Below are 23227 nucleotides of genomic sequence, written 5' to 3'. Positions count from 1 at the left end.
GACGAGCCTTTGTGCAGGTTTGTCATCTAGGACATAGCTCTTCTGTGCAGCATGCCAGCTGCACTAAGTTGTGAAATTGCTTCACCTAGCCTAATGATGTATTTACACGCTGCTGCTGTGTGGAGGTGTCAATGTACAGATGTGTGTACATTCCCCAGGCATTCTCTGCAATGTGACACAGCCTGCCACGCTCCTCTCCAACCATCTATCACGTTTTAGATGATTGGTCTGGAATGGAGAGAATCCACCGGCTCGGCATATGGAGGAGACAACCGAAGGAACTGGCATGAAATGAGAGACGACAAAGTTGTAATGCTACACTCTGGTTTGTGAGTCCACTTGATCACATGCTTTCATGTTGTTTTGTTGTGTTATTTGATGCCATCTGGGATCAACTGTATTGATCACCATATGGCAAATAGAGGTTTATCAGAGATCGGTGTTACACGTCTGCTTTTCTAGGTGTGAGTGGTAAACACGCGCATGCACAAATACACGCCCGCGATTCAACAAAATATCTGTGGCGCCCTCTGCTGTTTGTTCTGCCTTCGCTTCCTGCCCTTCAACATGTAAATGACGTAGATAAACAAACATTGTGCATTCCACACATGTCTTGGTGCAATCTTAATCATAACAAAGTGATGTTGTAGAACGTGTGTTTTATGTTTAGTTTGATTGTGTTAGCTGTGTTTTGCCCTGGCAGCGTGTGTATAATGCAGTGCATTCATGCTAGTGTGTGTGTGTGTGTGTGTGTGTGTGTGTGTGTGTGTGTGTGTGTGTGTGTGTGTGTGTGTGTGTGTGTGTGTGTGTGTATGTGTGTGTGTGTGTATGTATGTGTGTGTGTGTGTGTATACACGAGTGGGCAACCATCATTATGTGTGGAAGATATTGATGAATTTGATTTTTTTAAACAGATGATTACGCTTGTATTTACTTTTTTTAAAAATTCTGTCTTATTATATTTCATATGCACAGATACAGAAAATATACGAGATTTGTCTAATCTTTAATTGCTGGTCGAGTTTGATCTATTTCCATTAAGATGCTTAATTTTTAATGTCTTCTGACTCACTACTGTTTGCGTCATTAAGACTGCATCATAAGGCCTTTTCTCACCACCGATGGCCTATGCTACAGACTGGAGCATAAGATTGTGTATAAATCATAACGTAAATAATCTTCTTGGCTCTGTTAGATTTAGATGAATCACAGATCTCAAAAGAAAAAAAGACACTGCAATAATCTTATGAAACAGACTCTTCTCTGCACATATGTGATATTTAACACATTTTCACAGTTCATTTAAACTCCAAAAAGTGCTTTATCTTAGTCCTCCTGTAGATGGCTTAATGGTGGAGTTCCAAATGGGTTTTTCAGCCCAAGTCTATGAGGTCCTCCCTGCCATGCTCCTCCCCCACCTGTTGACTCTTCAGCCACTCTTCTTTTACTTGCATCACCTCTTGGCCATAGTACTCATGCAGTTTGCTAAACTCCTCAAGGGGATCCAAGCCAACCAATGGCCACTCTCCATAAAGAGGTGCTGGACCATTTAGCGGAGTGACAAGAGCATTTCTCCTGGGCCAAAGTTTGGGCGACTTCTTATTTGCCACTTTGGTAGGCATTGAGGGTGCTTGCAACACCTGGCTGGCACTGAGGCTCCTTCCTTCTCTTACTACTGGTCTTTGTCTTTGCGTGGGTAACGATGAACCCGGGGCTGGTGGACCCATACACTGATTGAGGCCCTTAACAGCTGAACCGCTGGCAGAGGACTCCAGATGGGATTCACTGGACCCTTTTTCCCGTTTAGCTTCTAAAAAGTAGCGAGCAGAGAGGCAAATATTTGAGAAAAGATTAGATCAAATCACTCCAAGCGCAGTCATTAACTACATCTCAGACTCCAGACTGCCAGTATCAGGCAGTTCCACTTGGGAGGCGGCAGCCAAGCACGTCACTGTCTGCCCACTGGCCCTGAGCAGGTAGGATGGCTCAAATGCAGAGGATGTATATACTCACGTATATTGATGAAGTTTAACTTAACTTAAAGAGTAACTAAAACCCAGACCATTTTAGCGAGTCTGCTTACATCTACAGGATAAAAACTATGTAAAGGTTGAAACATGGCAGGCTGGTCTGTGGTGTTAGCATAGCAGGATACACATAGCTGCAGATAATAGCATTAACAGTGGCTCTGTTGGATGAATTAGCATTGACGGTACTACTGACAATTGTTAGTGCTGTTTCTGTCTGTCTGTAATGCTGAGAGCTGTGCTGGTACAACTAAAATGGTCTGGAGTTTAGTTACTCTTTAACGCTAATTAATTGGTGTTATATTACAAAATGTCATTTAACTTGACCTTTTCCACAAAGACTCTTCCACTCGGAGTCACCTGGGAAGCTCAGGCAGGATTTATCACTATGCAGGGCTGTATCAGAATCAGAATACTTTATTCATCCCCAAGGGGGAAATTGGTAGTAGTCAGGCTATTGACAGGGGTAAGTCTTTTTTTCCCCAAACAGTGGACCTTATGCCAGCCGGACATTAAACATCATAGTACACTAAAACTTGTTATGTCGAGGAAGGATCACCAAATAATGGATATTTCAGACTTAAAACATCATATAGGAGTGATTATGAGTTTATGTTGTTCCAAAAGTAACTACTGCTTGGTTTCAGAAAATACACTTTTGCTACACAACATACTTGGAACTCTCCTTTTTTGTACCCATGTATCATCATAAATTCACTCTCAAAGGCTTGCTCTCATGGATTGTATTGTATTGTATTACATTTTTCTTTTATGTTTTTTATTTGGGGGGGTTCCCCCTTTTTCTCCCCAATTGTACTTAGCCAATTACCCCACTCTTCTGAGCCGTCCCGGTCACTGCTCCACCCCCTCTGCTGATCCAAGGAGGGCTGCAGACTACCACACGCCTCCTCCGATACATGTGGAGTCGCCAGCCACTCCTTTTCACCTGACAATGAGGAGTTTCACCAGGGGGATGTAGCGCGTGAGAGGATCACTCCATTCCCCCCAGTTCCCCCTCCCACCAAACAGGTGCCCCGACCGACCGACCAGAGGAGGCGCTAGTACAGCGACCAGGACACATACCCACATCCGGCTTCCCACCCGCAGACACGACCAATTGTGTGTATAGGGACGCCCGACCAAGCCGGAGGTAACACGGGGATTCGAACCGACGATCCCCGTGTTTGCAGGCAACGGTATAGACCGCCACGCCACCCAGACGCCCCCTTCTTTTATGTTTGTCTTCTTTTTTCATGACTTACCTTGCTTTCATTTTTTCAATTGTGATTTACTGTGTTTTGAATAAAACTCCTTTGAAAAGTACTCCGATAGTGTTACAACTACTACTACTCCTAATTATCATCATTAGTAATATCATCATCATCATCATCATAGATGTTGCAGCACGACAGAAATGTTCACCTTTGTACTGCTTCCCCAGGTCTCGGAGCAGCAGTGATAAGTAACAGTGGCTTGCTGACAGTAAGGCTGTGACCCAGCTTTCTTGAGAGACCCGGTCGTCTGCTGAGAAGTTGTAGGTTCGGAGTCCGGGCCCCTGGAAGACCAGGGAGAAGGAATAGTGTCCTTCAGAGGCCCAGTGGTGGACTGCACTGCCCTCCAGGACGATGAGACCCAGCAGGTGGCGATCAGCTGGACGCTCCTGGTAGAACAGTAGGTTGGCCTTCAGGACAAACCAGCGTCGCTGGTAAGTGTTATTTCTCTCTTTCTGTGAGGAAAGAACACATTGAAAGAAAGGGAACAACACGGTGAGGTTCAGCAGCCAGAGTTCTGTGTGTTTACAAATGAGAATGAACATTTAAGATTTTGTTGTTTTACCTTTTTGTAAAGATATCCCTCTTTATCCACAGGAGAGGTGCTCGACAAGTAATGGGTTAGAATCTTCTCATGGATCTTCATCATAGCCCTTCAAAGAGAGAACACCTTCCTCATGTGTGGAAAGTATCTATTTGAAAAGGAGTGTCATACGTATGTATATTATCCAAATATTGTGTCATATTATCAATAAGACTTGGGGAATTTCTTCAGCTAAACATTCATGACAATGTTATCAAATTATTAAATTGTATTTATATTCAATTTAATTAATCCATTTTAGGATATTTAATTTAATTTGATTTTATTAATTCAAAGTATTAAATTAAGTAATTAATGCTATTAAAATATTGTGTCATATATCAGTAAGATTTGAGGAATTTCTTCGACTAACATTCATGGCAATCATTAACAATTCTAGATTGACATTGGATAGAATAGTTTTTAAAAAGCAAATAGATCAATACAACACTGCTCAATTTTCTATTAAGAAGTTATTTAGTGAAACTTAATTGATACGATTAGAATATTATTGTACAAGAAGTTTCCGCAGAGGAATTAGTTCAGGGATAGACAATATGGAGGGGGGGCGACTTAATTATTGAAAATGTAATGAGGGCAAGTTGTGAATGTACTTAGTTTTGTAAATGTGGAATAAAGGCTTAAAATCTGAGAATGAGTTATCATGCTTGTTTGTTTGCTTATCTGCCGACTTGTAGCATCAAAAATTGTAAGTGTGACGAACATTTGCAAGTGAGTACACTAAAACAAAAACAAAAGCAATTTTGTATTCAGATGTTTTTACCTGTCTACTTCTCAGTCCAATTCACTCCCCATGTAGCATCTGCATTTACAAATCAGCAGTCAGCTCTTTATGGATTTTGCCAGTCTTCTGACACACTGTGCTTTGTAAATTTGCGACACTTTTCACAATGAAACACAGTCCATTCCCTGGCATTGTACAAAAAAAACTACCCACCGAGCCAACACGAGAAGATGCTCATACAAAGACAGCCTTTCATACTACTGGCCAAATGTTCCTTCCTATTTGACTACGTTTTGGCTGCAGGATGAAGTAATAAAGGTAGAAAGACACTGCATGTTTTTTTCAAATACAGATAGTATGCAAAAATAGCAACACACATCAGCATAATCTAATCCAGCTGCCATTCTTTCAAGATCTGAATAGACAGAGTAGACTATAAGGAGGTGATCATTGTGCTGCCAGATCCTAAATGAACGGCGGCTTTTATTTTGACACGGAAGGAAGTTGAGTTTGGCGGTTGTCGTGCATAGGCCACGGGAAAAAAATCATTCACAAAAAAGAAGAAAGATAAAAGTAGCTCGCGACGGGAGAGACGGAGAGTGTGGCGTGAGCTGCAGATGCGTGCTAATTGAGAGCCAAGTAGTCGCACTGAAACCACCACCGGAGCTGGGAGAGCTTCATCTTGCTGGCCATCTACAGGGATGACACTGGTGGGCTAATTAATCCTTTGTTGTCGTTAGAATGTATTGCTGTTAGAATTCATTAGCTAGTTAGCATTCTGGTATTAGGCGAATGTTAAAACGGTTAGCTAATTACTCAGATTTAGTTTAGTTTAGTTTATTGTTTATTTGACAGGGACAACGCACAATTTTACAATTGCACCAGATCGCATTGTTGTGTCGTTTATCTCATGTGTAATTCAGGTAGCTTGAGGTTAGTCGTGTTTTGTGCAATTAAGTACATGTGTATGGTTATATATCGATTTAATTTGGTAAAAGATGTGGAATGTGAGTAAGATTCATTTGGTTCATACCCTTAAAAGAATGATTACTTAAAACTCAAGTCAAGGATAAAATGAGCTTTATTTTCTGTTTTTGCCTGTCTTTGTATTGTAAAGGTTTTTAACCTAACAACGCAATCATCAAAAAGCTTGACAGTTGAAATAATTCAGTAAAACAAGACTAAAGAAGATTGCTGTTTGAGTTGTGCCATACTGTAACGTGCATGGATAAGTAGACACGTTGGTCCTTGGCTAATGGGTCGGACCCTTTAGTCGACTGGTTAACGTAGTCGCTTGCGGATGCGGCGTCCCGAGCTGCCCCCCGAATTCGCTACATTGGTGTCAGAATTGAGATACGCGCTTTCCCGAAGGAGGAGGGTAATGTAACGTGCATAGATAAGTAGACACCTTGGCTAACGGGTCGGATCCTTTAGTCGAGCGGTTAGCGATGTCTCCCGCGGTGCGGGCGATACGGGTTTAAGGCCTTTTTTCAAGTTTGGGCAGGAGCTGAAGCAAACTCCCCTAAATAACGTGACAATTGAAAACCATCGGCGTTACACTTGAAAAACCATTGGCATTTCAGTTGATGATGAAAAGGCAGCTGTTGATACTCATCAGTGCAGCAACAGGACAAGAAGATCAAAGGCTTCAGAAAGTCCAGTAAAGGAGGAGAAACACCTCACAGATCAAGATGGCAGATAATGTTCTTGGCAAAACATTGGATCAGCTAAGGAAGGAGAGAACAGCTGCAAAGAGCTGCTTCACCAGGCAGGCCAACTACCTCATTCCGAAGAGAGGCATTCTAACTGAATCGGACTTCAGAAAAGAAGTTGTGAAGTTCTCTGCTGATGAGCGGAGAGTCATTGACGCCAATGATGATTTCAGAACTGGGCTATTGTTAAGAGGTTGAAGCCAAGGCTGAAGACGCTGAAGAGGCATTGCTTGAGAGGGAACAGGAGACAAACCTTGAGAAGGACACCAGCGACTGTGAGAAAATGTTTGATGAGGTAAAGGAGATTGTTCAAGCTAACCTCTGGACTAGATATGGGTTAGATGAGCTGGCAGTGGCATTTGGAGAAGCTGAAAAGGTCTGTGAACATGCTTCCAAAATAGTTGTATAAAGCGTTAATTGTGAAGGCTATGATGTCCATCTAACTGTACTGGAGAAATTGATCAAGGAAGCATCTAAAACGCTGTCAGTCTGGGAGCCATGGATCCCCACAACAGAGGGAAGTGACTTTCAAAAAAGAATCAGGGGCCTGTAAGTAGCCAACAATGAGCTTGAGGTAAGAAAGGCTGAGTTTTCCAGAGCACGGAGGGTTGCTGAGGAAGAGTAGGTTTCAGCAGCTATAGGTGCGAGAACAGAACTGACCAGACAGATAATGCCAACAGTGAAAATTAAGCCAACTAAGCTACCTAAATTTAGTGGCTGCAAGAGAGAATTCTATCGCTGGAAGAAGGACTGGAAAAGCCTGCAAAAGCAGGGTGAGCTGACTGGTTCAGCTGAAGTCAAAGAGGTCTAGCTTCTTGACAACGTGGATGAGAAGATTGCTAAAGACCTTAGGCTGTCGACTTACAACACACCTGAGGACATATTCAGAGTGCTGGCAAACAGGCATGGTAATAAGTCCACCATCGCTTTAGAGATTATTGAAGAGCTGGAGAAAATCCCACCCGTGAAAGGAAACCAGCCAAGGAAAGTGATAGACCTAATCCAGACAGTAGAGAAAGCCCTTTCAGACCTCACGGATCTTGGAAATACTGGTGCCATCAAAAATCCGCTGGTGGTAAGGTCCATATAGAGCAAGGTTCCTGAATTTGTGAAGAAAGACTGGCTTGTCTTCATGGTTCTTCCCAATAATGTGTCATACAAGACAATCATTTTGACATGCTTCTCACATTCCTGAAAATGCAGGAGGAGATCTTTGAGAGACTGGAGCACCTTAAAATAATAGACAAATCAGAGAAATCAGATACAGCAGAAAGGAAATTTAACAAAGAATATGCCTCAACTAAAGCCATCAAGAAAGGTGACACTGAAGATGGGTGTATTGTCTGTGGAGATGAGAAGCACAAAGACAAGATTTTCTTCTGCAAAAAATTTAAGGGCCTGAAGCTGTCAGAAAAGAAACTGTAGTTAAAATGATGGGTGCATGCAGGGAGTGCTTAGAATGCCATATGAATGATGATGACTGTAAAGATTATCTGTGTAGAAACAAAGACTGCAGAAAGAGAGGGTTGTCAGATCATCACTTCTTTCTCTGCCCAAGAGGAGAAGCCAAGAGAGGTGACCGGGAGGAATTGCAGAAAGACAACAGAAACAAAAAGGGCCTAACAGAGGAACAGGAAGAGTCGAAGACACACTTTGCTCGTTCCATGAGAACAACTGCTGTCAAGTATGAGGATATTACTGGTGAAGTCCCCTTCAAAACAAAGACAGTTAACCTGTAAAATGCCATGGTTGAGACCAAGCATACAGCTGTTAGTCACCGAGACTTTCTGGAATGGTGGAAGTGGGACAGCATCGGAGCCACCTGTGAGCCAAACTGTGGTGGATGCCGCTCTGGGAAATGCCAACCTAGAGGAAAGAAAATGACTCTGGCAGAAGAAAGGGAGCTTGAAATCATGAAAGAGAGCCTCACCTATGTCATGGAGGATGAACATAGCAAGTTTCTACACTGGGATGCCAGGTACCCTTGGACAATGGACCCTGATTCCCTTCATGATAACATCAGTGGAGTTGAGGCCACCTTTCTGAGAACAGAAAAACGGCTCAGGAAAGAGGTTGAGTGGCTCGCCACCTACACAGCTCAGTTCCATGAGATGGTTGAGCGGGGAGCTGCAAAGAAGCTCACAAAAAAGATGAGTGGTGACTGGAAAGAACCAGTATGGTATGTGAGCCACTTAGTGGCACCAAATCCCGACTCTGTCACAACTCCAGTGTGCCTTTTTGGAACAGTAGCCAAAAGTTCAAGGGAGTGAGCATGCTGCTGAAAAGGCCAGATGTCTTGGACCCAATCAGAGCTGTCTTGTGCAGGTTTAGAAGAGGAGTGCAGGCAGCCTTGGGAGACATCAGAAAGATGTATAACTCAGTGTTTAGAGTTTCCCAGGAGGTGGAACCATGTTTTCGACAACCTAGCTGTTAGCTTGTTGCCATGAGAGACTGTGCTGTATCGGTATTGTTTTGTGTGGTGAGTAAACAGAATTAACTCGACTCGATCTCTCCATCTCCTCATTCCTGGACTCCCACATTGGTGGGAGTGCAGGAATGATGCGCGAGATGCACTTGCATAGATTTCTCTGGAGGGACATGCAAGATCAGGAGATAGGGGAATATGCCATCACGAGAGTGAACTTTGGTGACTGACCTGCTGGGTGCATAGCACAGCTGGCTATGAGAGAAACTGCAAGACTTGCGAAGTTGTCTCACCTAGGAGAGGCACGTAGGGTCTTAGAGGAGGACAGATACATGGATGACATCCTCACATCCCACGATGATGCAATTAGGCTGGACAAAATCACCAAAGAGATTGGGGGAATACTACAGGCCGGTGGATTTTCCCTGAAGCCATGGGTCTGGTCTGGGCAAAGTGGGAGGCAGGAGACTGTAGCAGAAACCCTTACATCAAAGAAGCCCCCTGAGAAAAGCAAAACATTGGTACTGCCAAATCAGATGAGGGATGAGGACAACAAGACCTTAGGCATTGGCTGTCTGGTAGAGGAAAACAGACTACATGATGACCTCAGTCAACTTCTCAAAGAGGAGAGGGAAGATGCAAACAGGCCAGGACCTTTTGATGGAAGATGTGAGATCAGGAGCACCTAATCCTCTGACCAGAAGCAAACGACTGAGCCAGGTAGCTGGACTCTATGACCTAGTTGGTCTGGTCACACTTGTTAAGCAGAAGGGTGCTATCTTCGTCAGAAAAACATTTCAGGAGATGGGGAGTGGAAATCTGGCCCGAGACACCTGGGACAAACCGCTCTCTGAAGGCCACAGGGAGGAAGCTATAAAGCTGTTCCAGGAGTATGCACAGCTGGGACAAATAAAGTTCCACAGGAGCCTTACACCACCAGGCTGGAAGAGAAAACCTTGGGCTATTACCTTCTCAGATGGGAGTGACAAGTCCTACGGAGCTGTAATGTACCTTAGGTGGGAAACAGACCAAGGTATAGACTTCAGATTAGTGGAATCTAAGGCCAAGCTGACATCATTGGACCAGATAGGAGATGCAGTCAAGGCTGAGGTATGTGGTGCGGTCTTTGCAGCCATTCTCAGAAAGTATGTAGAGAGGCATGGTCAGATGAAGATTGAGTGCTGGTTCCACCTGGTTGACAGCCAAACCGTATTGGAGCCCTTCAACGAGACAGCTATTGAGTTGGAGAGATTCAAAAGGCTGGGCCAGTTGAAGACTGATGGTGGATCCCAGGCAATGTTAATGTTGCGGACATCATCACAAGGGGGGCTACCCCAAAAGATCTTCAAGAGGATACTGCTTGGCAGAGCGGACCGAAGTTCTTGAGATTGCCATTGGAAAAATGGCCAGTAAAGTCTGCTGAAGAGGTTGTGGCTAAGGCAAGGGACAGCATCAACAAGCTGCAGAGGAAGACATTTTCAGCAGTGGTAACAAGAGCTCAGGTAAAGAGAGGCCTTGGGGCCATCCCTCAGGAGAACCCCAAGGTTGAAGAATCGAAGATGAGAAACGTTGCTAACCTGACTCAGAATGACATGTGCCGGCTCAGTTGTCAAAAACCTTCTTGATGTGAAGAAGTTCAACAATTTGTCTAGTCTGGTTGGAGTTATTTCTTGGGTGTGGCAAGCTGCTAACAAGTAGTTTGGCCTGAAGAGTCAGGCCACAATGCAGGCAAAGTGGGAGGCACTACCCTCAAATGAAAAACCCAGAGTGCTTGTGCTTAATGTCAAAGACCATGAGTGTGTCTTTAATATAGACCTCTGTTTAGCAGCTCAAGAAGGTGTGACATTCTCTGACACGACACCGTCAGGTTAGTAGTGTTTAAAGACAAAGATTGTGGACTTCTTGTCTGTAGAGACAGGATCCAGTCCTTCAGCACAGAAAAAACTGCAATCCCCATTCTCCTACATGAAGCATGGATATCTATACTTCTAGCTAGAGAGACCCACAGTGTGAATCATGAGGGAGTGGCAGGAACACTCTTGGGGATGAGAAGAAAAGCCTGGGTAGTTAAAGGTCGAAGAGTAGCACTTTTCTAAAACAATGTTACAAAGTGATTCACACACACACACACAATAAACAAAACAAAACAGATAAAGCCAGACAAGGCAAGAATAAGAGTAAGCTCAAATAAGAGTAAAAATAAAAACAGTAAAGTTAAAAACAAATATCAAACATTTGTAAAAGCTTTCATAAAAAGAAAAGTTTTGAGACGCAATTTAAAAAAAGCCAGAGACTTAGTTCGTCTTAGCTCAGCAGGAAGAGAGTTCCATAGTGTGGGGGCTCTAACAGCAACAGCCCGATCACCCTTTGTAACCAACCAAGACCTGGGAATAACTAGCAGGGCTCCATCTGCAGATCTTAATGGTCGACGGGGGACATACCAAGTCAATAAATCACAAATGTATAAAGGAGCAAGACCATTTACAGCCTTAAATGTGAGCGGTAAAATTTTAAAATCAATTCGAAATATAACAGGGAGCCAGTGTGGGGAGGCAAGCACAGGAGTGATATGGTCATGCCTCCTTGTCCCGGTAATGAGCCGAGCAGCAGCATTTTGTACCAACTGCAGATGGTGGAGGGAGCCCTTGCTGATACCAGAATAAAGTGCATTACAGAGTGGAGGAGGAGGAGGTTACCAAGCATGGCACTAGGTGATCCTGGAAAATCTATCCTGCAGACTCTCCTCGCATAAATGAAGCAGCAGAGGCTGCTGTTCGGATGGCGAGGAGAGCCCTGCAGAACTTGGATGGTGATGGCGTCTTTACATGGGGAGAATTTCAGACCTTTTTATATCTGGCAGCCAATCTGGCCAACAAGAGGCCTATAGATGCAAGAGCAAAAAACCAGGAAGAGTGTGTGAAGTACATCACCCCAAATTATCTCCTGATGGGACGGGCTTGCTTGAGAGGGGACCCAGGAGACTTCCAATTCGAGGGTTACCCCTACAAGAGGTTGAGTGTCATCCAATCAGGGGTTAACGAGTTCTGCAGGAAGTGGTGTCAGTTAGCAGGTCCGAACCTGTTTGTCAGAAGCAAGTGCCACACGAAAAAGAGGAATCTTGCTGTAAGGGATGTTGTGTGGCTGGCAGATCAGAATTCCTTGAGAGGTCAGTTTAAGTTGGCCAGGGTGATCAGTGTAAATATTGACAAGAAAGGCATTGTGAGAGATGTCAATGTCTGGACATTTCCCAGCTACCCAGTCATGATTAAGAAACCGGCTTTTGAGAAAACCATGAGTAGGAGCAACAGAAGTGGGAAGAAGCCCACCAAAGTGATTCCTGCCACAATTCTCCACAGAGATGTCAGGTGTCTGGTTGTCCTGCTTGCAGCCGAGGAGCATCAAAGAGTAGACTCGACACTCTCGGGGAAATAGTGATGTGACGTCCTTGGGTTCAGTAACCAGGAACTCAAGTGGGAGGTTGTTGTTGTTCTTCTTCTTCGTCTTCCTCTTCTTCTTGGTGTTTATTGGCGGTTGGCAAACAACGAAATGTTGCATTACCGCCGTGTGCCTCCAGATTTTGAATGAATGGCGGCTTTTATTTTGACGTGGAAAGAAGTTGAGTTTGGCGGTTGTGCATAGGACACGAAGAAGAAAAAAAATCATTCACAAAGGAGAAGAAGAAAGATAAAAGTAGCTCACGACGGGTGAGACGGGGGGGTGTGGCGTGGCATGAGCTGCAGATGTGCGCTAATTGAGAGCCAGCTAGTTGCACTGAAACCACAATTGGAGCGGGGAGAGCTTCATCTTGCTGGCTGTCTACAGGGATGCCACTGATGGGCTAATTAATCCTTTGTTGTTGGAATGTATTGCTGTTAGAATGCATTGCTAGTTAGCATTCTGGTATTAGGCTAATGTTAAAACGGTTAGCTAATTACTCAGATCACCTTTCTGTGTATTTTATCTCATGTGTAATTCAGTTAGCTTGAGATTAGTCATGTTCTGTGCAATTAAGTACGTGTGTATGGTTATATATATCTATTTAATTTGGTAAAAGATGTAGAATATGAGTGAGATTCATTTGGTTCCTACCCTTAAAAGAATGATCAAGTTAAACTCAAGTCAAGGATAAAATTAGCTTTATTTTCTGTACTTGTGGAATGGGTTTAGCAGTAATGGCAGCATTGTTTTTTCCCTCTCTCTTTGTATTGTGAAGGTTTTTTACCTAACAGTGCAATCATCAAAAAGCTTTGACAGTTGAAATAATTCAATAAAACAAGACGAAAGAAGATTGCTGTTTGAATTGTGTCATACATTCCCTGTGGTTGGCTAAGGCTTTTCAAGTTTGGGCAGGAGCTGATCAAAATCCCCTATATAACTTGACAATTGTTATTATCATTATTATTATTATTATTCTCATGGGGCAGGATGGGGTGTAATGCAGGGATATTCTGTCCTACGTGTTTGTGTCCATGTATAAACAGGCCGACAGATAGCCAACATGAAGAATCCCAAAGAAATACAGAGTCCCGGTCCAAGTTGAGGAACTTTACTGAAGAACTTAGAGAATTCAACCTTTTTTGTAAAAAGACGATGCTCTCCAAGGCACAAACGTAGATAGAAGCAATAAACACAGGAGCTGGGCAAACATATGAAACTCCGCATGGAAAGCTGGACTGTACTGTTACCATGACTATCAGGCAGCAAACTATTTCCTGAATTAAAGTCACGTGAGGAAGGCTAGAGGGAGCAAATAAACTTCAAAATAAAAGTACTCTTCTCACATTCTAATAAAGTAACGTCACACTCCCCGCCTGGTATAATTACTATACCACTACCTTAAACTAACATGAGGAGCATGTCCGGAGAACACAAACTAACTCAGTCCATATCCTCAGCAGGCATGAGTAGGACTGTCTCGGAGACAGGCCTCAGGAAGGTCTTTGTAGATCCATATTTTGTGACCTTGAGCTCAATCTCCCTGACCTTTCCATCCTGGCCAGGGAATGTCTTTGTAACAAGAGCCAGGGGCCACTCGTTCCTCGTCACTTGATTGTCCTTCAGCAACACTGGGTCGCCCTCCTTGGCGTTAGGACGCATGTCCTGCCACTTGCTGCGACTTTGGAGTGTGGGGAGGTACTCACACCTCCATCGGTGCCAAAAGGTGTTGGCGAGATGTTGCACCTGCCTCCACTGCTGGCGGTGGAGATCCTTGCTGTCGAAGGTCCCCGGAGGGGGAGGGAGAGTACACACCTTTTGCATCAGTAGCGAAGCCGGGGTCAGGAGGAAGGGAGATTCTGGGTCCGAGGAGATTGGTGCGAGGGGCCTGGCATTGATGACTGCCATAACTTCTGCCATTAAGGTAGACAACACCTCATGAGTAAGGCGTGATTGGCTGGTTTCCCTGAGCATGGAGTCAAGAATACATCTGAAGACTCCAATCATACGCTCCCAGGCTCCTCCCATATGGGAGGAATGAGGAGGGTTAAAGATCCATGAACACCCTTCCTCACCCAAGTACTCTTCGGGATCTGTGAGGAGCATATGCAACTCCTTGCAGGCGCCTGTAAAGTTCGTACCACAGTCAGAACGAATCTGCTTTGCAGGGCCTCTCAGTGCAAAGAATCGTCGTAAGGCATTGATGGAACTTGATGTATCCATCGATTTGATGAGTTCGATGTGCACGGCACGTGTGCTCATGCACGTGAAGAGGACTGCCCACCTCTTGCTGTTAGCTTGACCGCCACAGATTCGTCTTGTGGTGACAGCCCAAGGACTGAACACGTCGAGTCCTACGTAGGTGAAGGGTGGCTCTGTGCTCAGACGGTCGGAGGGTAGGTCCGCCATTTTCTGTTCGGCTGTCCTCCCTCGAAGTTTGTTGCAAGCCACGCATTTGTGGAGGATGCTGTTGATGCACCGCTTGGCTCCGACGATCCAGAATCCTGCTGTGCGGATGGACCCTTCCGTGAAGATACGACCCTGATGTTTGACTCTCTCATGGTAATGCCTCACAAGGAGCATCGCGATGTGGCTGCGAGCTGGGATGACGACTGGGAACTGTTGTGTCGATTGCTGCATGCTTGAGCCTTCCCCCTATCCTCAGAAGACCATCTTCATCCACGTAGGGGTCCAGCTTCCTTAGAGGACTGTGTTTGGGAATACTTTTCCCAGCAGCCAAGCAGGTGAACTCTTCTCTGTAGGTCTCTCTTTGCACACAGCTGATGATGAGAGTCTCTGACATCGATAGCTGTTCCAACGTGCAAGGCTTTGTGGGACCGGTACAGGTTTTGAGGTTGTCTTCCACAGCAGCTTTTTTGAGCTCCAAGATGCGGGTTAGGGATGCGATAGCTCGCACAAGAGACTTCCGTGAGGAGAACTGCTCAAAGCGATGAGATCCCAGGTGAGCTGGAGGGACGGAGAGAGTCGTGGCATGAGAACGCACCTCACTGTCAGAATCCGGGTCAACGAGTTCGTGAGGCTCCTCTTCAGGAGTGTGAACTCCGTCAGGCGGGGACAGGAAAGGGGGTCCTGTGAGCCATGTAGTGTTTGTTAGCTCGGCGGCAGGTACCGATCGGGTAGCATGATCCCCTGGGTTTTGAGCTGTGTGGACGTAGCTCCACTGTTCTGGTTTGGTGAACTTCCTGATTCGCTGCACTCTGTTGCAGACGTACACATAGAACCGCCTGGTCTGGTTGTATATGTACCCTAAGACAACTTTGCTGTCTGTGTAGAACCGCATCGTGTCTACACGGATGTCCAACTCCCTCTCCACCAGCTCTGCCATTTCCACTGCCAGCACAGCGGCGCCAAGCTCCAGTCTTGGGATAGTATGAGCGGACAGAGGCGCCAGTTTTGCCTTTCCCAGGACAAAACCGACATGACACTCTCCATCACTGCCGATCACCTTGAGGTAAGCTACCGTGGCGATAGCCTTCACTGAAGTGTCAGAGAAGACGTGGAGCTCATTCCTTTGCGCGGTAGATAGGGTGGTGGGAGTGTAGGCTCTTGGTATCCTGATGTCTTTCAGGTCTTGTAATGAATCTTTCCACATCCTCCATTCTGCTTCCTTTTCATCTGGTAGAGGGGTGTCCCAGTCGAGAGCTTCATTGCAGGTGAGTTCTCGCAGCAGAAACTTTCCCTGAATGATGACTGGAGCGACGAGACCGAGGGGGTCAAACAAGCTGTTCACCATGGCTAGAGCACCTCTGCGGGTGAAGGGCTTCTCTGTGGCCGTTGCTCTGAAGGTGAAAATGTCGCACTTGAGTTCCCAGCTGAGTCCCAGGCTGCGTTGGATGAGGGTGGAGTTGTCATCGAAGTCCAAGTTTTGCAGTCCCTTTGCATGGTCTTCTGGAGGGAAGGCCTCCAGGACATCAGAACTGTTTGACGCTATCTTATGGAGTCTCAGGTTTGAGGCAGCAAGCATCTCCTGTGTCCTCTTCAACAGGTCGATGGCTTCTGTGGCTGACGGGAGCGACTTGAGGCCATCCTCGACGTAGAAGTCGCATTCCACGAAGTGCTTGGCATCCATTCCGTGTTCCCTGGAGCCATGTTCTGCTGCTCGGTGAAGTCCATAGATGGCGACAGCTGGGGATGGTGAGTTGCCGAATACGTGGACTTTCATGCGATACTCGACAACCTCTTGGTTGGGGTCGTTGTTGTTGAACCACAGGAAATGCAGGAAATCCCTGTTGTCTTCTCGAACGACGAAGCTGTGAAACATCTGCTCGATGTCTGCTATGACAGCCACTGTTTCTCTTCGGAAGCGCAGCAAGACTCCCGGCAAGCTGTTGTTCAGATCCGGGCCGGTAAGTAGCACATCGTTCAGGGAGATGCCATGATGTTGAGCGCTGGAGTCAAAGACAACCCTGATCTTGTCTGGCTTTTGAGGGTGATAGACGCCAAAGATAGGTAAGTACCAGCACTCACTCCCTCCAGTAGTGGTGGGGCCAACTCAGCCTGGTCGTAATCAAAGATGTTTTGCATGAAGGTGACGAAGTCGGCTTTCATCTTAGGCTTTCTTTCCAGGGTGCGGCGGAGAGAGGTAAGTCTGCTGAGGGCTTGGTCTCGATTGTTCGGGAGCCGTCGACGAGGGGATCGGAATGGGAGAGGCGCCACCCAGCTGTTGGTGTCATCCATCACCATCTCTCTGTCCATGAACTCCAGGAACAGACGATCTTCGATGGAAAGCCCCACTTTGTCGTCATCTTTAGTACTCTGGAAGATAGTGCTGCCTAGGCTGCAGTCATCAGGGACTGGGGTGTCATGGTTGACGCTGTAAGGAGGAGAGGTGCTGTTCTGTGCTTTGGAGCTGAACCTTTCCTTGACCTGGAGACGGTTGGGGCACGGAGTGAGGAGAGATGGCCTTCCATTTTCGAGCACGCTGGTGCGATAGGAAGTCACAGCTGCTGGCTTGTGGGCTGAACCCAGGCACATGTCACCTATAACCACCCAACCCAGGTCTAGACGTTGGGCATAGGGGGCGCTGGGAGGACCATTGCGTTGCTCCCTGACTTTATGGACCTGAAGGATGTCACGTCCCAGAAGTATCAGGATCTGGGCTTCAGGGTCCAGGCGAGGGACTCTGCGAGCGATGGACCTCAGGTGGCTGTGGTGCTGTGCAGCTTCTGGGGTCGGGATTTCTGACCGATCGTCAGGCATATGGTTGCACTCGATGAGTGTTGGAAGCACCACACTTATTTTTCCATCCAACGACTCCGCCAAGAACCCTGTGGCTCTTCTTCCAGATGTCTCGGTGACTCCTGCACATGTACGCAGGGTGTACGGTGAGTCTGAACCTCTGATTTGGAAGAGGTTGAAGAATTCAGACCTTGCCAGAGATCTATTTCTCTGGTCATCCAGGACGATGTAGACGTTAGTAGCTCTGGCTGGGTGTGCTTTGGGGTATACCCTCACCAGGCAGATTTTGGCACAGGATCTGAGGCTTTGGCCTCTGCCACAGACTTCTGTGCATTTAGAGGTGACTGCTGGTGGAGGCGCCTCCTCTTCACTCTCCCCGCCATGCTCTGAGGTGGGGTCCTTGTCTTTTTTGTCCCATGGAGTAGGTCCAGGATGGAGCGCCGCTATGTGGTCATCGCTCTCGCATTCGCTGCACTTCAAAGTTGCTTTACAGTTCTTCGCCAGGTGAGTTGTGGAGGAGCAACACCTGTAGCAGGCACCATTCTCTTTCAGAAAGGCTTTGTGCTCCTCAAGAGGCTTGCTTCGAAAACCCCGACATTTCTTTAGAGGATGGGGCTTCGGATGGATGGGACATTGTTTCCCAATGTCGTCAGGCTTGCTGCTCGAACTGCGTGACTGAAAAGCTGAGCAGTTTGTTGAGACCTCTGTCTTGTGGGTGGAGACATGCCTTTTGGCGTGTCTTGATTCCTTTTCTGATTGCTCATGTTTTGAGGACCCTGAGGAGGACTAGTTGGACGTTTTCAAGGGAGCTGAAGGGAGAATAAAGCTGGGGTCGTTTCTTCTGCGTGCCTCACTGCAGATAAAGTCTGCGAAGAAGGTGAATGGGGGGAAAGAGACATGATGCTGCTCTTTGTACTGGGAACCCTTAGTTATCCACCTCTCTTGTAGACTGTGTGGCAGCTTCTCAATGATCGGGTTGACACCCCTGGCGGTGTCCAGGTACGAGAGCCCTGGCAGGTAGCACTCATACTTAGCAGAGTCTAACTCCATCAGCAGGTCTCCCAGTTCCCTCAACTTTACGGGGTCTTTCTGAGAGATTTTTGGAAAGTTCTCTAGCCTCTCGAAGAGCGCTCTCTCGATCACTTCAGGGGAGCCATTGCACTCTTCTAGGCATTCCCAGACAAGTTGTAGGCCCACTACAGGGTTGGCGACATGCACAGAGCGAATCCTTGTAACGTGCTCTGAGGACATTTTTCCTAACCACTTTGTCAAGAGGTCGAGCTCCTCGCTGGCCGTTAAGTTCAGTCCTTCAATGGCGTTGAAGAAAGAGGACTTCCACGCCCAATAATTTTCTGGGCGCTCGTTGAACTGGATGAGACCAGAATTCACAAGCTCTCGGCGCACCAAGTACCTCGCAATGTCATTTATACCAGTCGTGTCACCACGATGTGGCTGCGGTGAGGCTCTGAGAGGAGAGTGGTGCAGTTGAGCAGTAGGAGGCGTAGCAGGATGTTGGTGATGTACTGCAGGTGTTGACCTCTTAGGTTGCTGTGCCGGAGCTGCCGGCGCTGACCTCGCAGGTTGCTGTGCCGGAGCTGCAGGCACTGACCTCGCAGGTTGCTGTGCCGGAGCTGCAGGCGCTGACCTTGCAGGATGCTGTGCCGGAGCTGCAGGCGCTGACCTCGCAGGTTGCTGTGCTGCAGCTGGCATCGACCTCGCAGGTTGCTGTGCCAGAGCTGCAGGCGCTGACCTCGCAGGTTGCTGTGCCGGAGCTGCAGGCGCTGACCTTGCAGGTTGCTGTGCCGAAACTGCTGGCGTTGAACTTGCAGGTTGATGTGCTGCAGCTGGCATTGTGGTTGCAGGTTGCTGTACTGCATGAACATCATTCGTGGCTGAGAGGTGAGGGGCTCTGTGTGGCGTATATCATTCAAGTTCTGGGGGCTCCTGGTAACTAGTCTGTAGCTTAGAGTGGTGTTCTACGTAGTCACGTGTGCATTGAAGGCTGTTGCTAACCGATTTGTATCGACTCTTCTCGCTTCCCTCACGATCTTCAAGTTCAGCCACTTCTTCGAGAACTTGAGCTTCTGCTATAGCTGCCGCTACCTCCTTCTCATGCCCCAATGTTGATAACTCGGTGGCTATTTGAGCTTCTTTAACTTTAATGTCAGCTGCTAGACGAGCCTCTTCTAATTTCAGGTGAGCTGCTATACGGGCCTCCTCTACCTTTAATTCAGCTTCCCGTTGACCGTAGGATGCACGTGCCCGGGCAGCTTCGACTTTGGCGCGAGCCCTAATTGCAGCTTTGCCAGTTGAGGAGGTTTTAGATCCAGTTGATGAGGCGGAATGTAGAGATGCAGCGTCAGGTGAGCGGTCCTGTTTCGTCTCATCACCTTCAGTGTTTCCATTGGTTACGCCGTTGTCCATCATTGTTTATTGATCCTGTTGCTGTAGTGCCCGCCGTGAAGCCGTCTTTTTACTATTCTGTCCTACGTGTTTGTGTCCATGTATAAACAGGCCGACAGATAGCCAACATGAAGAATCCCAAAGAAATACAGAGTCCCGGTCCAAGTTGAGGAACTTTACTGAAGAACTTAGAGAATTCAACTTTTTTTGTAAAAAGAAGATGCTCTCCAAGGCACAAACGTAGATAGAAGCAATAAACACAGGAGCTGGGCAAACATATGAAACTCTGCATGGAAAGCTGGACTGTACTGTTACCATGACTATCAGACAGCAAACTATTTCCTGAATTAAAGTCACGTGAGGAAGGCTAGAGGGAGCAAATAAACTTCAAAATAAAAGTACTCTTCTCACATTCTAATAAAGTAACGTCACAAGGGATGTCCTGGGTGTGTATGAAGGAAAGAGCTTGAATCAGCTTGGTGGTGTGACCGAGGTTCTATCAACAATCAAAAGATACTGGTCTTTTCATATATTATATTAATCCCGTGGGGAAATTCTTCTCTGCATTTAACCCATCCTAGCTGTGTAGCTAGGAGCAGTGGGCAGCCGCTAGTACAGCGCCCGGGGACCAACTCCAGTTCGTCTTGCCATGCCTTGCTCAGGGGCACAGACAGGAGTATATACCCTAACATGCATGTCTTTTTGATGGTGGGAGAAACTGGAGCACCCGGAGAAAACCCACCGCAGACACGGGGAGAACATGCAAACTCCACACAGAGGACGACCTGGGATGACCCCCAAGGTTGGGCAACCCTGGGGTTCGAACCCAGGACCTTCTTGCTGTGAGACAACAGGGCTAACCACTCGGCCACCGTGCCCACTGTTTTGGCCAGAAAGAAGTCTCTGCTGTTTGATGTTTATATCAACATATTCTGTCTAAAGTCACAATAGCAGCAAACTGACTTCTGGAGCCACTTCATTAACATCAGAGACTCATCATGTATCTCAGTAGCTGATAAAAATATTTAACAGACAAACCTCCAAGCTCTTGCAAAATCATCACATTTGGCTTCTGGAATGAACTGCATTATGATCTGATAATTGACACACACTTATATATCTCTATGTCAGATGACTGACAAAATTCACAAATAGCTGCATGGTTGTTTACAAATGTGGGTCCACAAGAATTGAGTAATAAGTGTATCGAAAGCTAGACGAGAACATATAAGTAGAAATTTGGATTTATTCGCAACTACATTCATAAATGTTCATTACAATTATGAATTTAGATTCTTTTTTGGATGTTAGGATACAAGTCTACAGTTATAACTGCACACAGATATTCACACTCACAAATATTACAACACATTGCTGGCTTCTGAATACACGTTTACAAATATAAATAAACATTCATAAACCAAAGTATGCATTCACAGCCTGTCCTGCACATGTTTTTAACAATGAACTCTTGATTTTATTTCCATAGAATAAGTATGTAACAAATTCATCATCAAGCATCAATGGTAAGCAAGGTAAAAAAAAAAAACGGCAAAAGTATATTATAGACATATAACAAGCTAAAAACAATGTTTTATATTTTCTAGTCACTTGGTTTATCCACCACGTTCCTGCAGACTCTCCTCTACAACAGTGGTTATATAAACTCACCTCTGACAACGATGGATGACTCCCAAAATGGCTCTATCTATCCAAGGGCATTGGCTTTAAATTATTTGCTTATCCAGAGTTATGTTAGTTTTTGCCCATCATCATTCTGAAGCAGTCATTTTGTGCTTCCCTGGTTTGGATACATCTAGAACAAGACAATGTTTAAATATAAAGTTTCAGATTACAAACGCTGGGCCTCCCTCGGGTACAGGAGGACGAGTGTTGAAATATAAATAACTCGACCCACTTCCTGGTAACAAAATCCTGACACATTATATTCTCTCTCCTCTATGCACACGTCCACCTTAGGCTGATGGGCCAGACTGGACCGAAACAAAAGTACTACATCTCCTGATGAGCACAGCTTCATGCAGATGAGATGCTATCAAAATGGTGTTTAGTGCAAATCCTTCTCTTTTTCACTTCCCTGTTCTGTACAAGGTGTTATGTTTTCACTTTCACATGCATTTTCCCCTCTTTGATATGTTTTAGCATAGTGGAGAAATTTCTCTTTTGATGAGTGTCTATTCCCATTCAGGGTGACCTGAAGTCCTTGTTTCTGGCTTAAGCAATTGAATAATGGACAGCATAACCAAAGGTCTATGTATATTATTCTCTTTGTCAAGAGTAATGCAGTGCCATAATCCAACCCATTTCTGCACACACAAACCCTTCCACACATCCTCCAAGCAAGCTTAATTTCCATGTCAATGAAAAGCTCCTTTTTTGTCTTACATTAAAGCACATGTTATGGTGAAGAGCCCAAAAGATTTCTTGACAATGGATGTCCAATCTATTGCACCATGTTTTACTTACTCGTGACAAAGCCACTTGTTCTTTTTGGTGTCATGCACCTGAATGAATAACAGACAGAAATGTGTTGAATCATGTAACCAAATGATAATGTGCTTGTGGCTTCCTTCCGTCACGGCACTTCTCCTTGGGTATACGTCATGAGGAAAGCAGAAAAAGGCCATAGCAGGCTCTTTCTAGCTTTATGCCATCAAGACATATGCTGCTGCATTATCCTTGTAAAATAAGAGTTTCAATTCTACCAAAGAAATGCATAACCAAACACAATGACAAGTAGTACATCTATTTCTACTTAACAATGTCCAAGTTCACTTATATTTTTAGCAGTTTAATTATCTGTAAGGATATCTTACCTCTGAGTGGTGTGAAAATGTGATTTTTCCGTGTGAGGGAATTTTTAGTTTGAAATATTTGATACACAATCTAACCCAGCCACTGAGGATGCACAAGCCAGTGCATTCTTAGTGCTGTCCCATGCCCAGATAATTTGGGGATCGTTGAGTCAGGAAGGGCATAAATCCTTTGCCAAATAAAATATGTGGATCATAAATCAGATTTCCGTACAGGATTGGTCAAGGCCAGGGTTACCAACGACCGCCACTGGTACTGTTGGCCAGCAGGGTGCCAGTGGAAACTATGCTACTGTTGGGCAAAGGAGAAGGAGAGGGGGAAGGCATGTCCAGAGACAGTGGAAGAGGAGGAAAGGTAAGAGTGTGAATGTGAGAGTCAGAACTTTGAATGTAGGCACTATGACTGGTAAAGGGAGAGAGCTGGAAGGTAGATATACTGTGTGTGCAAGAGACCAGGTGGAAGGGGAGTAAGGCCAGGAGCATCGGAGGTGGGTTCAAGCTATTCTACCATGGGGCAGATGGGAGGAGAAATGGGGTAGGGATCATTCTGAAGGAAGAGTATGTCAATAATGTGTTGGATAGAGTGATGAGTA

At 45.8% G+C, this 23227-nt stretch overlaps 1 protein-coding gene across 1 annotated transcript; it reads right to left on the bottom strand.

Annotated features, from left to right (window-relative positions):
• Positions 1-1373: 1373 nt before the first annotated feature.
• pheta2 (PH domain containing endocytic trafficking adaptor 2) lies at positions 1374-21551 on the bottom strand. Its single transcript, XM_056288733.1, has 4 exons — positions 21472-21551; positions 3864-3990; positions 3450-3753; positions 1374-1810 (listed from the first exon to the last, which is right to left on the bottom strand). Exons 2-4 carry the CDS (start codon positions 3945-3947, stop codon positions 1374-1376), a joined length of 825 nt encoding a protein of 274 aa, XP_056144708.1. The 5' UTR covers positions 3948-3990; positions 21472-21551.
• Positions 21552-23227: the final 1676 nt, after the last annotated feature.

This window comes from Lampris incognitus, chromosome 10, assembly GCF_029633865.1.
Source record: "Lampris incognitus isolate fLamInc1 chromosome 10, fLamInc1.hap2, whole genome shotgun sequence".
NCBI classification, from domain to species: Eukaryota; Metazoa; Chordata; class Actinopteri; order Lampriformes; family Lampridae; genus Lampris; species Lampris incognitus.
The sequence above is the reverse complement of the archived record's forward strand: the minus strand, read 5'-3'. Positions and strand labels throughout refer to the sequence as shown.